At 43.7% G+C, this 18371-nt stretch overlaps 1 protein-coding gene across 1 annotated transcript in view; it reads right to left on the reverse strand.

Annotated features, from left to right (window-relative positions):
* Positions 1-214: 214 nt before the first annotated feature.
* Positions 215-18371, reverse strand: part of LOC132131705 (CD276 antigen homolog) — a 49794-nt gene continuing 31637 nt past the window's right edge. The window contains exons 2-4 of the mRNA XM_059543793.1: positions 1499-1539; positions 1060-1392; positions 215-970 (exon numbers count right to left, since the gene is read on the reverse strand). Coding sequence (XP_059399776.1) covers positions 828-970; positions 1060-1392; positions 1499-1539 — 517 coding nt within the window. The 3' untranslated portion in view covers positions 215-827. The remainder of the gene's footprint in view (positions 971-1059; positions 1393-1498; positions 1540-18371) is intronic.

The following is an 18371-nucleotide window of genomic DNA, read 5'->3' on the forward strand; positions in this document are numbered from 1 at the left end:
TCGCATCACATTTTTAAGAATTCATGATTCATAAAATATTAATGTAAGATATATTTAAATAAATTACCCATTATTTTAAATTGTAATAATGCTTCACACTATTACTGTTTGTTACACAATATACTGTAAAATCATAATTTGTACAACAGTCAGAAACCAACTGACCTATCGGTAAGCCCGATATTTAGGTTTATTGAGAACCATAGAAGGATCCGAAGCTCGCATAGGTTTTAATGTTGTTTATGCTACAAAAATGGAAAAACCATGTGCCTGGGGTACTCGTAACAATAATTCCAGTTATCCTGAGAGGATAGGCAATGTAATTGATTTTATTCCATTTCCTAAATCCAACCAAAACAGAGCAAAATGTCCCCAAGCATTCAACCCTAATCACAATGAAGAAGAAAACATGAGAGTGCCTCTCCATATTAATCTGGTTAAGAGAAATTAATTTAATTTAACACCAAAGTATATGAATGGTGTTAATCCAGGATGTTGTCATTGCAATCGTGACAACCGTAACATAATTCTCCTGTTTGTATTGCAATCATTATTTTTACATTTCTTTTCATATCTTTTATATATCCCTCCATGGCATATTTAAGTCCTACTTGAAGGTCCATCTGTGTCCTAAATGTATCAGAAACACTTTGGACGAATGTTTTCACTGACAGCTGTCATTGTAAGACAGTGAGCAACTCTGAGTAAGCAACAGTAACTAAGGGGGGCGGGGCTTACCAATAAGTCAATTCTTGTGGGGCACAGAAACAAACAATTGTGAGGATACGTTAAAGAAAGACACAGTGTGAGTTTAGCAATACAGTATTCTAGTAAAATACTCCAAAATAGCGCAAAACAAAAACTTCCAAAACAGCAATAAGGAAAGTTACAATCCCATTTGGTTCTGTTTTCATGGAAGAGCTTCTTGAATGAGTCGTTGGTTTTGGAGGAGACAAAGTAGATAGTGGAGCTGTTAGACACAAATATGGAGAGAGAAAAAAACATGTCAAAGCTGAAAATATTTGATCAGGAAGGTTCTGTAATGACTTTAACACACACCTCTGACTGTCAGCCTTAGCTTGTCTTGCTGTTTCACTTTTGAGATATAGCAGAAGTACTCCCCATTATCAGTGAAATTCAGATGGTTGAGTCTGATGGAGAAGTTTCCATTTTTATACTCTGAGGGAAAACTTTCTATTCGATCTTTGAACACTGCATCCTGGTCTCCTGTGATGGGCTTGCCTTTTTCAATATTATAAACCTTCTTGTATGTATTGTATCTCCAAAACACATTCCTTTCATCTGGGTTTAGCACTCTTTCCTGGTATGAACATGGCAAGATGACAGAATCTCCAACAACACCCTCAATTTCAAGTGTGTCCTGCAGAGACCCTGAAGATGAGAGTAACAACCTTAGAAAGCAACCAACACACAAACTGCACAGAATGGTTTCGTGGATAATTATCAAATATATTAACTGAGGTTTGTGAATACTAACCTTTGTCTATCAGATGTAGAATTAAATATATGAGCCAGCATCTGGAGAAAAAAAAAAAAAAAAATTTTTTTTTTTTTTTTTTGTATTTGTCTAGGACATTCTTATGGTTCTTGTAAAAGATTTTAAATCACCATCTTGCCTTCACTAGGTCAAATTAAAGAGACAGAAACAAAAACCGCTTGAATTTCATTCATCTTTAATTCTGTTCCGACAATGAATTAATGATAGATTATCCATCTTTGGTTGAGCAGACTCTTAATTGACAATTAAATTCATGCACAATCATAAGGCAATGCTGTTTAATGTCCCCCTTATATCAAAATAGACTATATTTTTACTGATTGCTTTTATTATGAATAAATAGTTTTATCAGCACAAATCATTATTATATATATTTTTAATAAAAATAAAATAAAAACATACCTTGTATCATAAAAGTAAATAAATAAATAAATGCAAACATGCACATCCGGGCTCCAAACTGTGACTAAAACGGTTGCATTTGTGACCAAAAATATTATATTTCGATTTAAGGTTTTTTATTTTTCTGAGTTCGCCACCGGGGAGTAGGCCTATGTATATACATGTCATTTCTGCCACGCAGCAGTGTCAGCAGTTCTTCTGTTGAATGCCTCCTTTAACACGGTTACCGCGGGTTGTTTTTCCATGTCTGCAAGCGACCCCAATAACGTGATATTTAGCCCCTAAAGTGCAAATTTTACCAGGAGAACCCCACCAAAAAGAGTATTGTACCCCACCCGAATGTGATTTTTACGGGGGGATTCTCCTCGAAACGTGATTGGGCTAGTTTTAAGTAGCAATTGGGAGGTTTTTGTTGTGAAAGCCTGGCAACCCTGGCTGACACACACCTTATAAACGCAGTTCTATTGTGTAGCGCAAGAGAGACCGAAATGACAGAGATGTGCAAGCAAAAGTGCAGAAAAGCAGTGTCTATTTCATGCAAAACTTGAACAAACTACAACAGGGAAAGCTGTCAGCTGTGTGGATATTGGCAATATCGTTAACAATTCTCCTTTTTGTAATCATTAATAATATATAGAGCTGAAACAACGAATCGATTTAATCGATAAAAATCGATTATTAAAATAGTTGTCAACTAATTTAGTCATCGATTCGTTGCTAAATAACTTTTATTTGCCGTAAGCGGCTCATTTCGTCCATATTTCAAATCTGCGGTGACCAAAGTGTGGCAGTAATGAGCCACCGGAGGTTTTACTCAGCCAGTACAGCAGGAGAAGTAGCGAATAGCCAATAGCTGGCCTTGTTTTATGTCACGTGCTTCCCGAACAGCGTCTCTGCAGCATTTAGCGGGATGTGGGAGACTGGGAGTACTTTACTTTGAGCCTTCAAAACAGAAGAGTAACCTGTAAACTCTGCACTACTGAACTGTTTAAGGGGACGTTCACATATCGCGTCTTTTGCGCGCTCAAGTTCGTTATTTTCAACACCGCACCGCATCGAGTTAAAAACATCTCAACTTTTCAGAATGCTGCAAGCGCATCGCGGGTCATGTGACAAGAACTAACCAATCAGCTTCATCCTTTCCCGTAACAACGTTAAAAGCTCAGTCAAGATGAAAGGAACAGCTGATCATAGTTGTATATGGTTTTCCATTTTGAAATAAATTTAGTAGCAGAGCTACTGCAAGCGATTTTTGAGCTGCAAATCCATTTATCCTTTGCTGAAATTTCCGCGTCTTCAAGGAGAGAGCACGTCATGGTTGCTTATCAAAGGCAGACGCCTCAGGGGCGCAACTGCACGAGCGCTTTGGAAAGAAGGAGAAAGCGGTGCGCCTATCGTTTTCCACGCGTTTTTAGGCACGATATGTGAACGGCCCCTAAGACTTTTATTTGTGCAGATTCTCCAGTACAATGTTGTTTGCAAATGTTAAGTTGTAAAAGCTGATAACATTGCTTTTTAACAGTTAACATTTAAAGCTTTACAAACATGTTCTGTGATCAGTTTGTCGTTTACCAGTTCATAATTCAGTCGTGCAGCCTAATTATGACTGAATGAGAGAGGTAAATATTTAAATATATTTGAAATGCACTTTTTTTCTAAGTATTCACTCCTCTTTTTCACACAGCAGGTTTTTTGTGTGTGTCCAATTTTCTTTTCTGGACAACCTTCTGATGGATTTTACTTTAAATTGTGAGTTCCATTCAGGTTTCATGCCACTGGCACTTTATTCGAAGGATTGTTTACAATTTCACAGCATAAGCTATAAAGGTGTTTCCCAGTAAATAATAAAATACAATACACTGCAATTTTATTCTGTTTTATCCTTATTCTTCGTGAAAATATGTTCTGAAAGATTCCTTAATAAGCTTTGTTCGGGATGTTAAACTACTTTAGGAGCTCTAAGGACTGCCATGGTGAAAACATTATTTGAAATCTCCTTGTGAAATTTGCTAGAGTATGGGTCAGTGTTCTGATTGCAGAAGAGTTCGACAAAGGATTACTAACACAATAAAACAACTCCAGGTATATTTTTGATTAGGATATGACAGTGCAAAATGGTTAAAATCTCTTAAAAATCTATGCTGAAGGATAAAGACCATTTATTAATAATTTACTTGGGGAAAGAAAGAAAAAAAAACTAAAATATAAGTACATAAACCGATTAATCGATTAATCGTAAAAATAATCGACAGATTAATCGATTATCAAAATAATCGTTAGTTGCAGCCCTAATAATATAGCTTCTTCTTAAGATGTTAGGTCCACGCTGTGTTCTGTTAATGCGTGGACTTCATTATTTGAAGCGCACTTGCCGTCCAGTAATCGCAAACACCCTTGTGCTTTGTTACTTTAATAAAGTATCACCATTAATGTGTATGACAACGTTTACAGGATGTAGTGAAAAGGAGCCCAAACTACACTAAGTGGACAAGTGATGCTTATGGTCCATGATATTTAGAATTACGGAGTCCCACACATGACATGCAAGAGAAAATATATAAATTGTGCGCACGCTTTACTAATTCTTTCCCTCAATGTACTAAAACGTGAACAAAATTACTATTGCGTTCCCTTGATTTACAATTGCGATTTGATAAATCGTGCACACGATTAAGCAAATAGAGGGAATGAATTAGTAAATCGAGGGAACGCAATAGTAATCGTGTGCACGTTTTAGTACATTGAGGGAACAAATTAATAAATTGTGCACACAGTGGGCCGTGCAAACATATGGGTATGGTTGTGTGGGCCGCGAGTTGAAAAAGGTTGGGAACCACTGATATAAGGCATATTCGGAAATGGGGAGTCTCTTGTGGAACTGGAACCAATTTAAATTTAAGTGAGGTTAAAAGATTTTCAGTTTTGTACTGGTTGAACTGTTTGATAATTGTTGTTTGCTATTGCTGTTATCTTCCACCTGTGAACGTCATCAGAGAAGAGAAGAAATGCCATTGCTAGGGGGAGGACAGATTATTTTGATTAAAGATTACAAGGACACGTTAATAAATAACAACAATAATAATAAAAATAATAATGTGCACCAATAAAACATTTATAATAAATACTGCAAAATGACCTAACACATTTTTTATTTTGATCTCATGATGACTTTAAAAGGGTCATATGATGCAATTTAAATTTTTCCTTTTTCTTTGGAGTGTTACAAGCTCTTGGTGCATGAAGAAGATCTGTAAAGTTGCAAAGACTAAAGTCTCAAATCCAAAGATATATTTTTTATCAAAGTTAAGACTCTGCCACACCTCCCTAAATCAGCTAATTTAAAACATGCCCCAACATGTCTACGTCACTATGTGGAGAGATTTAAGTAATGCCGTCTAAATGTTCACGCAAAGAAAGAAGGTGTGATTTCAGTAAAACAGTGTTGAAGCCGTCATGTCAGGGAGATGCTGTGTGTATCTAGGAGAAAGCAAAAGTACTTTATTTGGCCTTGCGAAAGTTGATGCATTTAGGAATCTTTAAGATTACTTAGAACAGCAATGAATGTTATGGACGACCGTTTTGTGAACCTGAGAGAGGAGGTAATTCTGACTTTGCTACGACAATCTGCTGCTTCTGAATCAGCTACTTTAAGTATGTTTTGTTATTATTTTAAGTATTTGCTATTGAATGTTCAAATGCGGAATTTTGCGCATCGCTTATGTGTGTGAGAGAGAGAGAGAGAGAGAGAGAGAGGGTCAAAGAGTGGAGTCAGCTGTCTTAACCATCCGTGGCTGATGTACTGCAAACACATAAGCACCATCACAAGGGCCTTTCACACCGCTTTAGTTCCAGAACTAAATGTAAATAATGGATATGGAATGTTGATGTATAAGTAAAGCGATTAAAAGAGCGGAAAGGAGGATTAAGAATCTCCAGTGACAACTGGCAGTGCTACATTTGCTAAAAGTGCCTGCACGTCCATATATTTATCGCTGTTAATCATACTTGCAAAATAATTTGACACAATTTTACAGTATGCTACAGGGCGTTTTAAATCATGGTGGGTGAAGGGCGTTTTCGAATGTGTCTGGCCAATCAATGTTGTGCTGGTTAGACCCTGCTCCAGAGTAGGAGCTAATTTGGTTCTCGAAAAAGGCAGTCCGTTACTAAAATCGTACCTAGTTCCTGCGGTGGGAAAACACCCAAAAGTGGGTAGTCCCAAAATTAGTTTACTGAAAAATGCTGCCTTTGGAGGATGCATTTCAAGGCCGTGAGGCATCAAGGCTCGTCCGAATTCAAAGTTAGCTTCAGTTTCTGTCTCCTGAGATGCCTTCATCTTGCCGATTTTTGAAGGCAGCATAGATGTATCCTTCACTGCCTTTGATATCCCGCAATCCTGTGCGTTCCATTCTGTGACAGTTAAGCCAAAAAATAAAGATGGCATCTGAAAGTTGTGGCCGGTGGTCAGTTTGTGTGTAAATGTATGTTTTTGATCAACGTTTTTCACTTTTGATGTCATTTCTAGCGAGAAATTAATATTGCAGTAAAGAAATATCCACTTAGTTATCACCAAAGCTCTCTATATTCAGCTGTAGATCATTAAACCATTACTCTGCCTCAGAAGTCTGTCCGAAATCCGTTTTATGAGGTGCCTTCTTGCAAAAACGGTGCCTGCAAAGTAATTGCACCTCCTTAAGTTCTCGGATACAGCCTGTGTCTGTTGTGCCACTCTATTCCTCTTTTGGGCTTGAACTGATGGTAAATCTAAGGATATTATTAACTGCCTTTACGTTAATTTTGAAACATGAAGCTCGCAATTATGGAAAGGGGTTACATTTCCGACGAGTGTTTACGGTGTTCGGCCAATCACAATGCACTGGGTCAGTTGGCCAATCAGAGCAGACTGCGCTTGTCGCAAGGTGGAACTTTGTAGAAAATGAGTTTGAGAGAGGCGGGGCATAGAGGACCTACAATTAATGTAAAGTATTTGAGAAATAATTTTAAATGTCAACATATTCTGTTACAACAAATACACAAAATAATGATAAAAACAAAAACAAACAAAAAACATCATATGACCCCTTTAAGGAAACTCTGGAGACAATTTTATATGAACCACCATTTTTTTTTCTTTTTTTTTAATAGATGATCTGTTTTGGAAAAAAAAACATGTATCAAATAGTAAATCAGACTTCTGATAATACACAGCACAGGCTTTGCCGTCTCATGTCTGCGTCCTTGGTGATGGTGACTTTATCATTTATTTTCAATGGATTTGACATTATGTAAATATAGGGGTGTCCCCGACTAAGGATTTTCATAGTCGAATCTGAATTTTTGAATCTTACCGATATTCGACTGATAGTCGAATCATGTGTTTGGGGGCGGGGCAAAATACATTGAGTCGAGTCAGATATTCGACAGCCATAATTACTGATGTTAACACACAGGGAAAATGTGTAATGAACACCTTGCAGATATAAACAGGGTAAATAATGTTTTTTTTGTTTTGATTAACATAGCTAACACTTAACGTTGGCGAAACCATAACAATTATCAATTTTATTAGATTTTTTTTACAATAGTGTAATAATATACAATAGCTCTCATTATAACGTTAGCCTAAAACTTTAGCAGTTAATGTTCTGCATTTCTGTTTTGAGCTGCGCGCGCTGAAGATGACCAGTAGAGTGATGCATTTGATAGCAAGTTTTTAATCAATGGGATTCAACTCATAATTTCATGTAGAATACGCTTCGTTATTTATACAATATAACGTTAATATTAAGACTTAAAGGCTATTTGCAAAAAGGGCCCACTTGTACCCTACCTGTTCGAAAAAATCCAGTCTCTGCCTGTGTCAGTTTGAGTCTTGGTAAAGTTTTAAATACCTGCCGCCAAGATGCTCCTCTGTCGGTCACGGATTATGGAAAGTGAAACATAAATCTATATGGTTGGATATATCCACACTCTTTAAAATATTAATTTGAAGCTTTTTTCTTTTCAGATTCTTACAGCTTTATCATAATAGGCCGCACATTAACTTATTGGGAGAAAACCGGTAGTTCTATGTGAAATCAGACATTTGAGCTCCCCCATATAGTCAAAATGGCATAATTTGAGATAGATTTGTAGTCGAATAAGGCTCCTCGAATCAAAGCATCGATTCGTCAACTATTCGGGGTCACCCCTAAAATATATTGACTGAAATCAGTGCAGTTGTTTACATTTTGCAAACAGTTTGTTTTAACAGCAATCAAATCACGGTTGAACTTAAAAGACTTATCCATGCATGGCTGTGCGATATTGATGAAAAATGCAATGTGATAGCATACTTAATGTGATATATTTCTTTTCTAAAATCAAATTAAATTGTATTAAAATATATTTAAAAAATTATATAATCAATATGTTTCACATTATTTCGGTAAAAAGAAAGCATCACTACAGCTTCTGAATGTGAACAGCCATGTTTTACTGTTGCATAAAACAAATTGGACATTGTTAAAACCTGATGCTATGGATTGTTGCTTAAGTTCGGGAACGAGGATCAAGTTACCTGTGACTGAAGATTTTTCTGCTGAGCATATAGGGCTGCCATGTTAATGTTGACAGCAAATTTAGATTTAGTTTTAGTCATAGTCTTTTGACTAAAATGCCATTTAGTTTTAGTCATCTGAATTTTTTAGTTTTAGTCTAGGTTTAGTCGACTAAATCTACAGTAGATTTAGTTAGCTAAAACCTAATGGGTTTAGTTACAGTGCAGTTATTAAGCATTTCTCTAAAATTTCCAAATTCATGATATAGGCCTAGGTTTGATAGTAAGGTTTTTTTCATAATAGACACCAATTTAACTGCTGTGACACACAGCATGCCTTAATGCTAAAATAAAATAAATCCACTTCTCATAAAGAACAAGAAAGTGGTCTCCTATTTAATGAAATGGTTATATAGGCTAATCATGCATTCTTTATAGCAACTTGGGTAACACTGCATAACTAATAAGGAATTATTGAAAAACTAACATGTAATTTTTTACACTTTACTCACTGTTAATTACTAAGTAAGATGTGTTAACTAATCAGTATGTAATACAATTTTATGATTTATGACAATTTATGAGGTCACCTGACCAGGATATCCTATTTGCCAGTCCTTTTTGCTCATGGACACTGACATGCAAACATCCCTGTCTGGGGCTCCTGAAGATTGCCTTTTGTTCAGAATTTTGGAAAATTTTCCTCAAATAAAAAAAATTAAATATCTGGGGTATCTATCTGGGATAAGTAAACTTTAATATTTTAACATTAAATTCAGTTTTGATTTTATATGTTTTTTATAATATGCTAAAATACATTTGTTGCCATATGGCAACTATATGCAAATATGGAAACGTCCTGGTGCTTCAACCTCATGGAGTCCCATTGACTTACATAGCATGAAACTACTCTGAGACTATGTTTACAACTTTTGCTTAAATTTTAAAGGTAAAAACATTATAATTTTATTTTTATTTTGTGATTAAAGCTATTTTGTAGGTTATAAAAGAGGGCCCCAAAGCTTTGTCCCACCAGATCCTGTCTGCAGAGACGGCATGGACCACTGGCCCCTGCATGCATCTGAGAAGGGCAGATGCAAAATGCCAGGATGCAAGGGCATTGTGAGAAGCAAGTGCTCCAAGTGTGCAGTTCTCTTACGAGAGCTCTCTCGTACTGCGTCTTAGCTAAGACGCTACGGGAAAAGTCTCTTTTCACGAAATACTGAAGCAAAAAATTATCCTTAATTTTGTATTTTTGTAAAGCGCATTTGCAGCAGTACACAGTCATAGGCGAGACGGCTCGTTCGCTCATTGGCTTGTTCTGCGGCAACTGCACAGCCTATCGAGCGCAGGCTGATGCAACATCAGACCTTCGGCTTCGCGCCCTTCTTGCCACTTCCCGCCGAAACGGGTGTGGCTCAACCTATAAAAGGAGCTCGAAAAGGCTGACTCACCTGATTTTTCATCTCTTCAGCGAAGCTCACGCATCGCTGGATCACGAGGAAGCAAGCGCCGTCTGGAAGAGCATATCAGCAGGACGAGCCATCCTGAAGCCGCTGGCACCGCCGCCTTCCACTGCCGTTCCTGCTGCGCCATCCGGCGCCCATATCCTTTACAATCCTTGTTCTGTAATATTCTGTGTGTGTGTTCGCCCTGCGACGCACATTCACAAAAGAGCTGCGTCTTTTTAAAGATGCCTTCATGCGGCTCGTGCAGAACCCCGCTCAGCGAAGGAGATCGTCACGTCATCTGCGTCTCCTGTCTGGGTGAAGACCATGCAGCGCTCGCGCTCGCTGATGGCAGATGTCCTCATTGCGAGTTGATGCCTATGGTGACTCTGAGGACTCGCCTGGCATCCTTCTCGAAGCCTGCATCATCCGCTGCGCCGCAGCGCCGTAAGAAGCGCCGCTCGCAGCGCCTACCAGAACCGCCTACCAGAACCGCCTCCAGCTCGGCCGAGCTCGCCGGTTCCCTCCGCTTCGCCGGTCTCCCCTGCATCGCTTCCCGATGCTCAGCGTCTGCTGCTTGCCGACACGTCATCGGAGGAAGTGGATCTCAGGCCCGCGTCGGAGGAAGAAGACACGTGTTCTCTGCTTGCTTCGGGCAGTGAGGGTTGGGCAAGCTCCGTGGATCTCGCGCCCGCTGCTCAGAGGCCCAGCAGACGGGGGGATATCGATAAGGAGCTGATGCGTGTACTCTCGTTGGCCGTGGCGAGCCTCGGCCTCGAGTGGTCTGCACCAGCGCCCCCTTCACGTTCCCGGCTGGATGGTAGCTATCTTCCGGATGAGCGCTCTTCCTCAAGCTCAAAACTCGCCCCTTTTCTTCCTGAGCTTCACGAAGAAGGGGCGAAGGCTTGAGACGCTCCATTCTCGGCGAGAATCCGCTCATCTGTTTCGTCAGCATTCTCCACACTGGACGGTGCTAAGAACAGAGGCTACCTGTCACTTCCGCCGGTGGAACAGGCTATAGCAGCGCACCTTTGCCCGCCCTCTGCTGGACGGCGGACTAAGGCGGCGTCGCCATCCAAAGCCTGCCGCATGACGTCATCGCTGCTCGCACGGATATTCTCTGCTGCTGGGCAGGCTGCGTCTGCGTTACACACCATGGCGACGCTACAGATTTTCCAGGGCGATCTTCTCCGCAAGCTGGATGAGATGGGACCTGAAGCGATCTGTCTCGCGGATCTGAGGAGTGCTTCGGATCTCTCCCTCCGCGCTACTAAGTCTGCTGCACAGGCCATGGGACGGGTTATGGCTTCCGCTACGGTGGCTGAAAGGCATTTGTGGCTGACGCTTTCTGACATCAAGGAGTCTGAGCGCGCTGCTTTTCTTGACGCTCCGCTAACTCCTGCCGGCCTCTTTGGACCTCCCGTCAACGAGTTTGTGGAGAGATTCGCCGAGGACCAGAAAGCTTCACAGGCGTTCAAGCACTTCTTGCCGAAGCGCTCCAGTTCTGCAGCTAGCCGCTCTAGACCGGCCCCAGAGAGCTCTCAGTCACGCCCACCGCCTCCTGCTGCCCCATCACGACAGCGTCAGCAACGCAGCTCGGGACCCCGTTCTCGCTCTTCGAGCCGTCGCCCCGCGCCGCGGGAGCTGCGGCAGAGGATTGCGATGAAGCCAGAAGCCCCGAAAGCATCCTAGCACTGCTGGGAAAGCGCCGGTGTTCGAGTTCCGCTGCGGCCGAGCTCTCACCCAAGCGCGCCGCTGTTGCAGTTCCAAGAGTTGTGACTGCCTCAGTGCCTTCTGCAATGCGCAAGCCTGCACGAGTGCCCGCTTGCCTGCACACAAAAGCCGTTATCACGGCTACCCAGATGTTTCACAAAAAGAGTGTTTTTTCTGGTGTTCCGGCCACGGCCGATGGTGCTATAAATGTTGTGACGATGCCCACTCCTCAGTGCCCATCTCCACATGTAAGCACAGCCCTACACACAGGGCCTGCGCCCATAATGTCGACTCAAGTCGGTCGCGCACACTACATAGTAAACGTGCCCACCCCTCAGTGCCCACAATTACTATGTCACACGCGTCATGTGGTTTCTGTAAAAACGAAACCCGTGCACGCTCGTCCGGCCACGGCTGATGGTGCTTTAAATGCAGTGACGATGCCCACTACCCAGTGCCCATCCCCGCATGTAAGCACAGCCCTGCACACAGGGCTAGCGCACATAAGATCGACACAGATCGGTCGAGCGCGCCGCATAGTAAACGTGCCCACTTCCCAGTGCCCACATACACTACGTCACTTACGGCGCGGGGCTTCTGTAAAAACGAGGCCCGTGCACGTACATTCTGCACAGGCAGACGGCGAGTTGAAAGTGATAAAAGTGCACACATGCAGCCCGCGGTTACTTGCAGATATATCGAGTCCCACGGGACCCGCTCAGCCTCCCTCCAGTCGGTTAAGCGCCGGAACGGGGTCGAGGATGAGCGATCTGCCCGCTGTGATCAGCGCGCTCCCCGCCTCAGATGCGCAGCACACTCGAGCGCCGCCGTTGCCCAGTCAACAGAGTGCGTGTCGCATCCAGCCCTTAGCCATTCATGCAGATGCATGGTCAATGCTTCCAGGGGTTTCGGATTGGGTGCTAGGCATTATAAAGAGAGGCTACTCACTACAGTTTTCTCGACGCCCACCGCGCTTTTCAGCGCGCGTCGAAACTACGGTCAAAACAGAAGTAGCACACATACTTCGGGCCGAAATATCAAAACTGTTGAGCAAAGGGGCTGTAGAGCCTGTGTCTCAAGCTCAAAGCGAGGGGGGGCTGTACAGCAGATACTTTCTGGTGCCCAAGAGAGACGGGGGTCTCAGGCCCATACTGGATCTAAGACAGCTGAACAAGGCATTGATGAAACGCAGTTTCAAAATGCTCACGACCAGGAAGCTCCTCGCGCAGATTTGCAGAGGGGACTGGTTCATGTCAATAGATCTGAAGGACGCGTATTTTCAAATACAGATAGCGTCAAACCACAGGCGGTTTTTGAGATTCGCCTTCGAGGGCCAGGCATACCAGTTTGCAGTCCTGCCATTCGGCTTGTCCGTAGCTCCTCGTACGTTTACGAGGTGCATGGATGCAGCGCTCGCTCCTCTCAGACTCAGAGGCATACGAGTGCTGAATTATTTGGACGACTGGCTGGTTCTGGCCCGATCACGAGCGGAGCTCGTGGACCACAGGGCCTGTGACGAGTGGGGCGGGGCCGAGGGACATGGGAGCGAGGCCGGGGGAGTGATTGGAGATGAAGGGTGAGGGGCTGGTGCGCTGTTTTTGTGTTTATTTTGAAATTAAATGTTGTTTGATTGTCCGCCGGTTCCCGCCTCCTTCTTCCGGATGAATATGAAGGTTTGTATCGTTACAGTGGTGCCGAAGCCCGGGAGAAGGAGGGACGCGCTGCTGAAGATCCCTCGCCGCTGTGGTGAATCCGCGGTGCCATCGAGCTGGCGAGGAGTGTGCCGCCATGGACGCTCGAGGCGGTGGGCTGGAGCGAGTTGCCGGGGACGGGCGAGCTCGCTACCGGCCGCCCACGATGTGGAGAGACGGCTGCCGTCCGTGAGGGAGCGGAGGAGTCGGCGCCGTTCGCCAGGTGGCCGGAGCCTGCTGCCATCCGCCGGAATGGGGAGGAGCAGGGAACGGGGGACTCCTGCCGGCTGCCCAAAACCGGAGGAGCCGTCGCCGTCCACCGGGCGGTGGAGGAGTGTCGTGCCGTCCGCCGAGGGCCGTCCAGTGCCACCGCCAGGCACCGCGGAGGAGATCGCCCAGCTGGTGGAGGGCCGAGCAGCGGTGCGTCTGGGAACCGGAATTTTTTTTTTTTTTTCTCTCCCCTCTCTCGTCTCTGTCGCTCCTCCTTCCATCTCCTTTTCTCTCGCCTCGTCTGTCCTACCCCCAGGTTCCCGCAGGTCCCCGGCGTCTGGCCGGCTGCATTTCAAGGTCGATCAGAGCTGTGTTGCGGCTCTAGCACCTTGGACAGCGAACGGCTGGTACCAATCAGGTGTAAGCCTGGGGACTTCCCCGAGTGTGAAAATGGTGTCGACGGACGCCTCCACTTCGGGATGGGGAGCGCTGCTCGAAGGCAGACCGTCCTTTGGCCTATGGTCAGAATGGGAAAAGCTCCATCATATCAACTGCCTGGAAATGCTGGCAGTGGAGAACGCGCTGACGCGCTTTTGTCCCCATATCAAGGATCACCACGTCGTAGTCCGTTCGGACAACATGTCCGTGGTGTCCTACATAAATCGCCAGGGCGGTCTCGGGTCCCGAAACCTGTGCAGGCTGACGGAACGCCTCCTGATTTGGGCTCAACGCAACGTGCGCTCGCTGAGAGCAGTGCATGTGCCTGGACTGCAGAATCTGGGTCCAGACAGGCTGTCCAGAGGCAATGTCCCTACGGGCGAATGGTCTCTACACCCGCAAACAGTCCGGCTGTTGTGGGAGAGATTTGGCATGGCGGAGGTGGACCTCTTTGCGTCCCACGAAAACGCTCACTGCCCCGCGTTCTCTTCCAATAACGAAAGCGCGCTGTCACGGAAATGGCCGTGCTGCCCGCTTTATGCGTTCCCTCCCGTCTCCCTCCTTCCGCAGGTGATAGAACGGGTGAGAGAAACGAGATGTTCAATACTGCTTGTGGCACCTCTTTGGAAGAACCAACCATGGTTCCCAGATTTGATGCAATTAGCAGATGTCGCCCCATGGCCGGTACCGTTGAGGAGAGATCTCCTCTCGCAGGCCAAGGGCTCGATTTGGCACCCTCAACCGGAGTTGTGGTCCCTCCATGTATGGGCACTCAACGGTTACCCGCTGATCTCGCAGTGGGAGTGCTAAATACCATCACTCAGGCTAGAGCTCCGTCGACACGACGTCTGTATGCCTCGAAGTGGTCGGTGTTCTCCAGCTGGTGCACAGCTTGAGGTTATTCACCCCTTAGTTGTGAGGTGACGGAGGTCCTCTCCTTCCTACAGGAGCTGTTGGATAAGGGCAGAGCCCCATCCACGCTCAAAGTTTATGTGGCGGCCATCACAGCGTTTTCTGAAACGGCGTCCGGTCAGTCAATAGGAAGGAACGATTTAGTCATCCGGTTCCTCAGAGGAGCTAGGAGGCTGAATCCTCCCAGACCTCCGTCAGTCCCTATGTGGGACCTCGCGGCGGTTTTGGAGGCCTTGAAGGGTCCCCCTTTTGAGCCTATCCAATCGGTTAGCCTTCAGCATCTGTCGTTCAAGACAGTATTCTTGTTGGCTCTCGCTTCTGTGAAGCGTGTGGGTGATTTGCACGCGCTCTCGGTGATCCAGTCGTGCTTGGAGTTTGGGCCCAATGACTCAAGGGTCATACTCAAACCTAGGCACGGTTATGTGCCGAAATCCCTCAACACACCGTTTCGGGCTCAGGTTATTGCCCTGTCTGCCCTGCCGGTGTCAGGGGAGGATGGAGACTCGAGTCTTCTTTGCCCTGTCAGGGTTTTAAGAGCTTATGTGTCTCGCTCTGCTGCCTTTCGGCAGACGGAGCAGCTGTTTGTCTCGTTCAGTGGACGTTCCAAGGGAATGGCTGTTTCGAGACAGACTCTATCCAGATGGATAGTTGACGCCATAGCGTTAGCTTAAGCTTCCAGGGGCCTTCAGTGCCCGTTGGGCGTCAGAGCACACTCCACAAGAGGCGTCGCCTCGTCGTGGGGCGTGGTCTACTGGGATCTCCTTGCAGGATATATGTATGGCGGCGGGTTGGGCCTCGCCGTCTACATTTATCAGGTTCTATAACCTGGAGGTTCCCGCCTTGCAAGCAAGGCTGCTGTCGGTATAGAAGAATCGGGGCCCTGAGGGGAATTCTGAGTTCATGAGCGCTATGCGCTGCCGACTGTTATATGGGCAGTATTGCGTAAGACCCGCATTGCCACATTGGTCAGGCCTTGCCTCGGCTGTGTGATGTCATATTGCCGCATCTACGGATGCTGCTAGATATGGGACGGAGGGCTTTCCCCCTTTTCTGTCCCGGACTCTCTGTGAGTCCCTCAGGTGACTGTGCACTGTAAATCCTGGGCGTTGCTTCAGGTTTATTGGTGTGTGATCCCTGCGCGCACGGCGTTTTACATCGGGTTCCCGTAGCGTCTTAGCTAAGACGCAGTACGAGAGAGCTCTCGTAAGAGAACGTACTCGGTTACTAAACGTAACCTCGGTTCTCTCTAGAAGAGCGAACGAGTACTGCGTTCTCTGCCGTGCGTACGATTCACTCTGGTTCGCTTCGGCGATGAAATAAATCAGGTGAGTCAGCCTTTTCGAGCTCCTTTTATAGGTTGAGCCACACCCGTTTCGGCGGGAAGTGGCAAGAAGGGCGCGAAGCGCCCTTATTGGTCTGATGTTGCATCAGCCTGCGCTCGATAGGCTGTGCAGTTGCCGCAGAACAAGCCAATGAGCGAACGAGCCGTCTCGCCTATGGCTGTGTACTGCTGCAAATGCGCTTTACAAAAATACAAAATTAAGGATAATTTTTTGCTTCAGTATTTCGTGAAAAGAGACTTTTCCCGTAGCGTCTTAGCTAAGACGCAGTACTCGTTCGCTCTTCTAGAGAGAACCGAGGTTACGTTTAGTAACCGAGTACGTTTTCCTCTGCTTCACTGCAGAGAGGAACTGCTTTGTTTACTTTAACAAGTCATGAAGATAATGAAATGAAACTAAAAACGAATGAAGTTTATTTCAGTGAGATCAGAGGTTCCAGGTTATTATTACCAGACATTTCAGATAACTGTTGAAATGATATGTTTTTACTGTATAAATGTTTGTTTAAGCATTTCACTAAGTATGAGATGGATTTGTTGAGTCGTGTTTTAAATAAAATGAGTTTTTTTTTTTTTTATTGTTGATTTTAATGGTACTTTCCACGATTGCATATTGTTGCCATACGGCAACAATCTACTAACGACCCCCCTTTAAACGTATATATATATATATATGTTATTTAGCTCATTTTAAGTAATAAAAACATGCAAAACATTTTTTACCATGTCTAAGTAATATTTCATGCAATAGAGGGCTAATTATCTTATAGTTAAAGTTCAATAAAAATAACTACTAATAAGCAGTTAAACAAAATCATTGAATTGTGAACGTGATTCATATAAATGTTATTATTATTATTAGTAGTAGTAGTAGTATGAAAATGCAATATTAATACATTTTATAGAGGTTTTGCTGTGTAGTGAATTGTTTTGTAAGAAATCAGCTTCCAATAGGAACCCGACCACCACTCAAGTGCCTTGCAATAACTTATCTTAGTTATTATATTTTATATACAGTAATGTATGTGTGCCTCAAAAGCATATACAACATTAACATTAATTCAATTCCTGTATGTAAGGCAAGGACTGTGGGAAAGTGAAAATACAGGTAACCAATTAGTAATTAATAAAGAATTATTAGATAATTCAGAAGGATCTATTTCACACCTGAAACAGTCGGTCTATTCTAAAGTGAAAATATTGGGAACCCAAATTATAAAATAATTCTGCAGGACCTATTGCGAACCTGAAACAGTACGTGCACATTCTAAAGTGAAATTATAGTGAATCCTTTAGTAATTAATAAAGAATTATCTGCATGGCCGTAGCCAGGCTTTGAAAATTTGTGAGGTTCGGGGGGTTTCTATAATAATCCCTATAAATACAACTAATTCTAAAGAGACAGAAATGTAGATGTTTTTGGAAGGATGCTCATTTTTAAATCATACCCTATTTATGGCATCAAAGTTTGTTAGTAATATACTTATGGGGTGGATAATTTGATCAATTGTTTACCGTATTATACATGCAAACATACACCACCAAACGTGTTATTTTCAGATAGTCAATATTACAAAAGACAGTAACTGACAGTCAGCTTCAGTGGCGCAGAAGGTTAAATGTGTGTCATGTTGTATTGACATGATCGACCTGGGTTCGAATCTGCCTATTAGCGAAATTTTTTCTCCCTTTTCAAATCACATCAGAAAAGCATTTATTTTCAATAAAAATTAAGTAAATAATCAAAAAGTTAGGTGTAGGGAGGGCTTTATTGTCCCAATAAGGTGGCATCCATTAAATTTACACTTAATAAGTTATTATTGCATACTGTTTTATAATGCACTACAATACTGAGGTGCAGATAATTGCCACGATTTGCAGTAAGTAGTATAAATAGCAAAAAATCCTGCTATTTTAACATAGTATAAATAGAATCTATAGATATTTGCACTTAGTGTAAATAGCCGCTGCCTTTTTTGATAACTACTAAGACTAAAGGGGCGGTCACACTAGCCTTTGAACGTGCGAAATTATTTCGGACGCCGCTGTGAATATGGACGGGAGCAAGATATAATGGTTTCCCCTCAGTTATCACAACATGGATTAATCTGTGCTTGTACTGTGTCTTTTGCGAGGGCATCGAAAGCGTCTTATTATATTG

Source organism: Carassius carassius, chromosome 48 (assembly GCF_963082965.1).
Source record: "Carassius carassius chromosome 48, fCarCar2.1, whole genome shotgun sequence".
In the NCBI taxonomy this organism is placed as follows: Eukaryota; Metazoa; Chordata; class Actinopteri; order Cypriniformes; family Cyprinidae; genus Carassius; species Carassius carassius.